At 53.7% G+C, this 7942-nt stretch overlaps 1 protein-coding gene across 1 annotated transcript in view; it reads right to left on the reverse strand.

Moving 5' to 3' along the window:
- Nucleotides 1-2578: 2578 nt before the first annotated feature.
- Nucleotides 2579-7942, reverse strand: part of fbxo18 (F-box DNA helicase 1) — a 22365-nt gene continuing 17001 nt past the window's right edge. Inside the window, exons 16-17 of the mRNA XM_084447652.1 lie at nt 6346-6480; nt 2579-3194 (exon numbers count right to left, since the gene is read on the reverse strand). Of these exons, the coding sequence (XP_084303778.1) occupies nt 3027-3194; nt 6346-6480 (303 nt within the window). The 3' untranslated portion in view covers nt 2579-3026. The remainder of the gene's footprint in view (nt 3195-6345; nt 6481-7942) is intronic.

A 7942-nucleotide genomic window follows, 5' to 3' on the forward strand; every position in this document is an offset into this window, starting at 1 on the left:
TCTCCTCCTCCTCTCCCTCCCTCTCTCTCCTCCTCCTCCTCTCCCTCTCCTCCTCCTCCTCTCCCTCTCCTCCTTCCCCTCCCTCTCCTCTCTCTCTCTCCTCCTCCTCTCCCTCTCCTCCTCCTCCTCTCTCTCTCTCCTTCTCCTCCTCCTCCTCCCAGGTATAGGATCGCTGGTTTTCATCATTGCCATTGCTGCTGCTATCATGTTTTTCCTGTACCAGAAGAGGAGGTTATGGTGAGTTTGGATGCTGACGCTCGCCAGACTGTTATTCAGAACCATGCAGACTCCGCTGGTCTGGAGATCCCCACCAGGCCCCGCCCACTCACACCGTTTACACTGTCACTATGACAACCGTCAGTAATACATATTTCATATACATTCCCTATGGCAGGTTCCTCCGATATGAAGTCACAGCCACGGAGGAGGAACAGATGCGAATGCGCCACCTACCTCCCAGCCCCCCCTCGCCCCCCCCCCTCCTCCGACACGCCTCCCACGGTTGCCTGGACACCTGTGGTGACGACGCTCCTGCAGGGATGTGATGTATTTCCGGGACGCGGCCATCATGTCGTCGGCCTGGGGGACATTCCAGAGACTTGAGACGAGGACGGAGAACGAGGTGGGACGATGAGCATCGACCGCCCGAACCCGCTGTCAGATGGTAGCGCGCAGCAGCGCTAGAAGGCAGGCGTGAGGAAAGCACACAGATGGTAGCGCGCAGCAGCGCTAGAAGGCAGGCGTGAGGAAAGCACACAGATGGTAGCGCGCAGCAGCGCTAGAAGGCAGGCGTGAGGAAAGCACACAGATGGTAGCGCGCAGCAGCGCTAGAAGGCAGGCGTGAGGAAAGCACACAGATGGTAGCGCGCAGCAGCGCTAGAAGGCAGGCGTGAGGAAAGCACACAGATGGTAGCGCGCAGCAGCGCTAGAAGGCAGGCGTGAGGAAAGCACACAGATGGTAGCGCGCAGCAGCGCTAGAAGGCAGGCGTGAGGAAAGCACACAGATGGTAGCGCGCAGCAGCGCTAGAAGGCAGGCGTGCGGAAAGCACACAGCTCCATCTCAAGAAGTCTAAATATAACAGCTAGAAATGTACACCATAGGCATCAGGGGAATATTGAATATATCCTGGACATGATTGAGATGTACTGTATGTCCATGTAGCTCAAAACCTTTAGGAAGAGTGACAAGTTAGGAAACTGGGATGAATTTGCGTTCCTCTTTTCTATCATTTGTTTGAATGGGGAGCGAGGTTTTGAATGGGGAGCGAGGTTTTGAATGGGGAGCGAGGTTTTGAATGGGGAGCGAGGTTTTCAAACAACTGGCATCACTTTGATATTTCAATGCGAGTGAAAGCATGAACATCTGAATATTTTGGTGTACCCTATAATATGTGTACCCTATAATATGTGAAGTACTGTGAAGATTGTAAGAGTAGCTGCAGTTTGCCGTGTGTGGATATTTTCTATATTATTACTAAATGCGTAAACGGATGGTGTCAGTTTTAGATAGACGGATAGATTGATGGTTAAACTAAAGCAGCTCCAGGGTCAGTGTGCATGTATAAAACAGCTCAAGGGTCAGTGTGCATGTATAAAACAGCTCAAGGGTCAGTGTGCATGTATAAAGCAGCTCAAGGGGCAGTGTGCATGTATAAAACAGCTCAAGGGTCAGTGTGCATGTATAAAACAGCTCAAGGGTCAGTGTGCATGTATAAAACAGCTCAAGGGTCAGTGTGCATGTATAAAGCAGCTCAAGGGGCAGTGTGCATGTATAAAGCAGCTCAAGGGGCAGTGTGCATGTATAAAACAGCTCAAGGGTCAGTGTGCATGTATAAAACAGCTCAAGGGTCAGTGTGCATGTATAAAGCAGCTCAAGGGGCAGTGTGCATGTATAAAACAGCTCAAGGGTCAGTGTGCATGTATAAAACAGCTCAAGGGTCAGTGTGCATGTATAAAACAGCTCAAGGGTCAGTATGCATGAATAAACCAAGTGCAGAGACCTCTATACATATCGTGTGTCTGTAGGGCTGGGTATCGAGTCGAATTTCAAGAATCGATTCCGATTCACAAGGTTCAGAATCGATTATCATGATTCGATTCGATTCAATATCGATTCGGTTAGTGTTACTAAAACCTTTTTTTTTTAGTTTTTTTTGCTGTAACCTTAATTACATGACATTTTTTGTGTATATTGTTTTCTTTTTTGTGTATATTGATTTCTTTTTTGTGTATATTGATTTCTTTTTTTGTGTATATTGTTTTCTATTTTGTGTATATTGTTTTCTTTTTTGCGTATATTGTATTTTGTCCAGCCAGACCTTTCTCCAGCACCGGCACAGACTAAACAAAATGTGGAGTGGCGGTCAAGCTGTCGGACTTCTGAGCCCAACAGGACGGACACGACTGTGTTTCTCTGAATGGAATCAGGGAGACCTTATTTCCTTTCCCTTGTAAAAGACTGAAACTCTAGTGAATCTGTATTCACACGCTCACACCCCCCCAAATGCTAAGTGTCTTGAGTTAAGTCAGGTTGTTTGGAGAGAAAGGCTTTATTGTACACACACATAAAACAACCATCTTCTCCAGACAAGCACTTTAGTGCCGTTTTCACTGTTTATCCAAACAATTAACATTTCTTCCGTATCCAAAGTATACACACACATATTTCTGCCCCAACATCTGCAGCGACGAGAACGCGCTGACCGACGGGGTTCACTAGGGGCGTGGCCAGGTTACCGTCTCCAAGGCACTGGCAGTGCAGTTCCCACGGTAACTGTTTTGTCTTGATTGATTAGTCCGCACGGTGGGCTCACCTGTTCAGGTGAGGAACGCCATGCCGGTTGCCATGACGGCGTTAGGGAAGAGGTCCATATCGAACGTACGCGTCGTCAAGGCCCCCATAAGAGTACATACGTACACTGGAAGCATGGCCCCGTGTGTGTGTGTGTGTGTGTGTGTTAGAAGAGGCCTCCATAAGAGTACACACACTAAAAGCATGGCCCAGTGTGTGTGTGTGTGTGTGTGTGTTAGAAGAGGGCCAGCAGCAAGGAGTAGTTGATGGGAAGCTCCAGGCGTTCCTGGACCATAGGCAGGGACTGCAGCTTCTCTGGGGGCGCCAGCAGGCAGGCACTAGGACCCAGACGCTGCCATACACAGCCCTCACACATAGGGCCGCCCTCGTCAACAACGTCCATCTGAGGGGGACAGGGAGAGACGGCGTTCAGTACGGATCAGTGTCACACACACACCCCCTCACACACACACACACACTCACAGAAAACACAAACACACACACACACACACTCACAGAAAGCACAAACAAGAATCAGTATGTGTGTGTCCATACTGTACAGTATATACAGTGCATTCAGAGAGGATTGTAGGACAAGACATTGTCCTAGGAAATCACAATGTTGATCCTGTGTGTCACAATGGAGAAGATGTCTCCTGTGTCCCCTGACCCCGCTCCCCCAGGCCTTAAAGGTTTATGTCGCACCAATTATGCAGATTCAGAGGTCCGTGACGAGGGCAACGTGCAGCTACTGTACCTGCCACACACCCGTAGTTTGTTTTCAAATGAAAGTTAAATAAAAATGCTCCGATGCATCGTTATAAATCAGTATACTGTATCTGCAGGCCTAAACCTTTTTAGGGATAATTAGATTACTTCATATGTTGTTTGTCCTCCTTTTATTTGTATTATCTATAGTTGTATTTTCTGTAGTTGTATTTTCTACAGTATAGTTATAGTTGTATTTTCTACAGTATAGTTATAGTTGTATTTTCTATAGTTCTTATTTTCTGTGAGCTGAGCAAGTAGGCTATCCGTCTCAACAACAACGAGATACAAGATATCCTAATTATAAAAACAGTTCAGTGCAGTACAGTAGCGATACAGTAAGAATATGGTGTGTGCAAAGTGTATAAAGTATGTTAATGATAAGTTAATTAATTTACTGAATAATAAGCAATAAATGAATAAATAATTATTCAAGAAAAAAGACTGCTGGTATTGGTACCGGCAGATATCCAAATTCAGTTATCGGGTCGGAACTGAAAAGAAAGTGGATGGTGCATCTCTACCCAGGTGGTATCTCTACTGGTCAGGGGGGTGTGTCTCTACTGGTCAGGGGGGTGTGTCTCTACTGGTCAGGGGGGGGTGTCTCTACTGGTCAGGGGGGGGTGTCTCTACTGGTCAGGGCGGGGGGTATTTCTACTGGTCAGGGGGGGTATCTCTACTGGTCAGGGCGGGGGGTATTTCTACTGGTCAGGGGGGTGTGTCTCTACTGGTCAGGGGGGTGTGTCTCTACTGGTCAGGGCGGGGGGGTATCTCTACTGGTCAGGGGGGTGTGTCTTTACTGGTCAGGGGGGGGGGGTATCTCTACTGGTCAGGGGGGTGTGTCTCTACTGGTCAGGGGGGGGTGTCTCCACTGGTCGGGGGGGGGGGTATCTCTACTGTTACCCAGGCCTGGTCAGGGGGGGGGGGGTGTCTCTACTGTAACCCAGACCCCGCTACCTCTGAGAAAACAGCAGGCCTGGTGGCAGCACTTCCTATCTGGGACGGGGGGGGGGGGGGGCGTAGTGGGGGGAGGGGGAGAGGTAGGGAGGGGGTGAGGTAGGGAGGGGGAGAGGTAGGGAGGGGGAGAGGTAGGGAGGGGGTGAGGTATGTAGTGGTGGGGGGTGGGAGGGGTAGGAGGGGGTGAGGTATGTAGTGGTGGGGGGTGGGAGGGGTAGGAGGGGGTGAGGTATGTAGTGGTGGGGGGTGGGAGGGGTAGGAGAGGGTGAGGTATGTAGTGGTGGGGGGTGGGAGGGGTAGGAGAGGGTGAGGTATGTAGTGGTGGGGGGTGGGAGGGGTAGGAGGGGGAGAGGTATGTAGTGGTGGGGGGTGGGAGGGGTAGGAGGGGGTGAGGTATGTAGTGGTGGGGGGTGGGAGGGGTAGAGGTATGTAGTGGTGGGGGGTGGGAGGGGTAGGAGAGGGTGAGGTATGTAGTGGTGGAGGGTGGGAGGGGTAGGAGGGGGAGAGGTATGTAGTGGTGGGGGGTGGGAGGGGTAGGAGGGGGAGAGGTATGTAGTGGTGGGGGGTGGGAGGGGTAGGAGAGGGTGAGGTATGTAGTGGTGGAGGGTGGGAGGGGTAGGAGGGGGAGAGGTACGTAGTGGTGAGGGGTGGGAGGGGTAGGAGAGGGTGAGGTATGTAGTGGTGGGGGGTGGGAGGGGTAGGAGAGGGTGAGGTATGTAGTGGTGGGGGGTGGGAGGGGTAGGGAGAGGGTGAGGTATGTAGTGGTGGGGGGTGGGAGGGGTAGGAGGGGGTGAGGTATGTAGTGGTGGGGGGTGGGAGGGGTAGGAGGGGGAGAGGTATGTAGTGGTGGGGGGTGGGAGGGGTAGGAGGGGGTGAGGTATGTAGCGGTGGGGGGTGGGAGGGGTAGGAGGGGGTGAGGTATGTAGTGGTGGGGGGTGGGAGGGGTAGGAGGGGGTGAGGTATGTAGTGGTGGGGGGTGGGAGGGGTAGGAGGGGGTGAGGTATGTAGTGGTGGAGGGTGGGAGGGGTAGGAGGGGGAGAGGTATGTAGTGGTGGGGGGTGGGAGGGGTAGGAGGGGGTGAGGTATGTAGTGGTGGGGGGTGGGAGGGGTAGGGAGGGGGTGAGGTATGTAGTGGTGGGGGGTGGGAGGGGTAGGAGGGGGTGAGGTATGTAGTGGTGGGGGGTGGGAGGGGTAGGAGGGGGTGAGGTATGTAGTGGTGGGGGGTGGGAGGGGTAGGAGGGGGTGAGGTATGTAGTGGTGGGGGGTGGGAGAGGTAGGGAGGGGGTGAGGTATGTAGTGGTGGGGGGTGGGAGGGGTAGGAGGGGGTGAGGTATGTAGTGGTGGGGGGTGGGAGGGGTAGGAGGGGGTGAGGTATGTAGTGGTGGGGGGTGGGAGGGGTAGGGAGGGGGTGAGGTATGTAGTGGTGGGGGGTGGGAGGGGTAGGGAGGGGGTGAGGTATGTAGTGGTGGGGGGTGGGAGGGGTAGGAGAGGGTGAGGTATGTAGTGGTGGGGGGTGGGAGGGGTAGGAGGGGGAGAGGTAGGGAGGGGGGGAGAGGTAGGGAGGGGGAGAGGTATGTAGTGGGGAGAGGTAAGGAGGGGGAGAGGTATGTAGTGGTGGGGGGTGGGAGGGTTAGGAGGGGGTGAGGTATGTAGTGGTGGGGGGTGGGAGGGGTAGGAGGGGGTGAGGTATGTAGTGGTGGGGGGTGGGAGGGGTAGGAGGGGGAGAGGTATGTAGTGGTGGGGGGTGGGAGGGGTAGGAGGGGTTGAGGTACGTAGCGGTGGGGGGTGGGAGGGGTAGGAGGGGGGCGTGTCCCAGCGCGGTAGCTCACATATCTGATTGGCAGCTTGCACATGGCGATGGGCGACTCAGGCATGATGCGCTTCCGGCACTCGTGGACGCAGCACTCGGGCGTCTGGCCGTCCTTCAGCAGGGCGCTGGTCAACTCCGCCGCCATCAGGTACTCCTGTGGGCGGAGCCGGACGTGAGACACGGGTTCGGGTTTCCCGAACGAGTTATGAAGCTTCTTAACTCCAAAGTACTTCTTAACTCCCATGCAAAGGGTTGCTTAAGTAGGGCTGGGTTTAAAAAAATTGATTCATCGATTCTGAATCAAATGATTCAGAATCGATTCATGAATCCCAAAATCGATCTTTTATTTAATGAATGAATGAATAAATTAAGGAATGAATAGTTCATTAATTCATTCAATGATTCATTCATTCATTCATTTTTGGAAATCAGTATCGATACCCAGCCCTAGTATTGATGTGTTGCATAACTTGGCAGTCATGTAATTAAGGTTACAGCTAAAAAGAAAAAAAAGAACAGGTTTTAGTAACACTAACCGAATCGATATTGAATCGGAACCGAATCGATTCTTGAAATTCGAATCGATACCCAGCCCTATTAAGAAGGGTTCCTTAAGAAGGTTCTTTAATGGGGAAACTCGGCCATTTACATTAGGGTTGCAAATTTCAAGGAATTTCATTAATGGATAACTGTTAACCTTAACAAACAATAGTTGATTATTTGATAAGAACGTCCCACACTGGACTGCACTTTGCTCGCTTCATTTTTGTGTCGTCTTCCGCTGTCGTTGAAATTTCCTGAGGGGGAGTGAGAGAGGGGGAGTGTGGGGGAGAGAGGGAGTGAGAGGGAGAGAGGGGGAGGGAGAGAGGGGGAGTGTGGGGGAGAGAGGGGGAGGGAGAGAGGGGGAGTGTGGGGGAGAGAGGGGGAGTGAGAGAGGGGGAGTGTGGGGGAGAGAGGGAGTGAGAGGGGGAGAGAGGGGGAGGGAGAGAGGGGGACTGAGGGGGAGTGAGAGAGAGGGAGTGAGAGGGGAGTGAGAGAGGGGTAGTGAGAGGGAGTGAGAGGGGGAGAGAGGGAGTGTGGGGGAGAGAGGGGGAGTGAGAGAGGGGGAGTGTGGGGGAGAGAGGGGGGGTGAGAGGGGGAGAGAGGGAGTGTGGGGGGGAGAGGGAGTGTGGGGGGGAGAGAGGGGGAGGGAGAGAGGGGGAGTGTGGGGGAGAGAGGGGGGGTGAGAGGGGGAGAGAGGGAGTGTGGGGGAGAGAGGGGGAGTGAGAGAGGGGGAGTGTGGGGGAGAGAGGGGGAGTGAGAGAGGGGGAGTGTGGGGGAGAGAGGGAGTGTGGGGGGGAGAGAGGGGGAGGGAGAGAGGGGGAGTGTGGGGGAGAGAGGGAGGGGGAGTGAGGGGGAGGGAGAGAGGGGGAGTGAGGGGAGAGAGGGGGAGAGAGGGAGGGGGAGTGTGGGGGAGAGAGGGGGAGTGTGGGGGAGAGAGGGGGAGTGAGAGAGGGGGAGTGAGAGGGGAGTGAGAGAGGGGTAGTGAGAGGGAGAGAGGGGGAGTGAGAGGGGGAGAGAGGGAGTGTGGGGGGGAGAGAGGGGGAGAGTGGGGGAGAGAGGGGAAGTGAGAGGGG

This window comes from Borostomias antarcticus, assembly GCF_949987555.1.
Source record: "Borostomias antarcticus genome assembly, chromosome: 13".
Lineage (NCBI taxonomy): Eukaryota > Metazoa > Chordata > Actinopteri > Stomiiformes > Stomiidae > Borostomias > Borostomias antarcticus.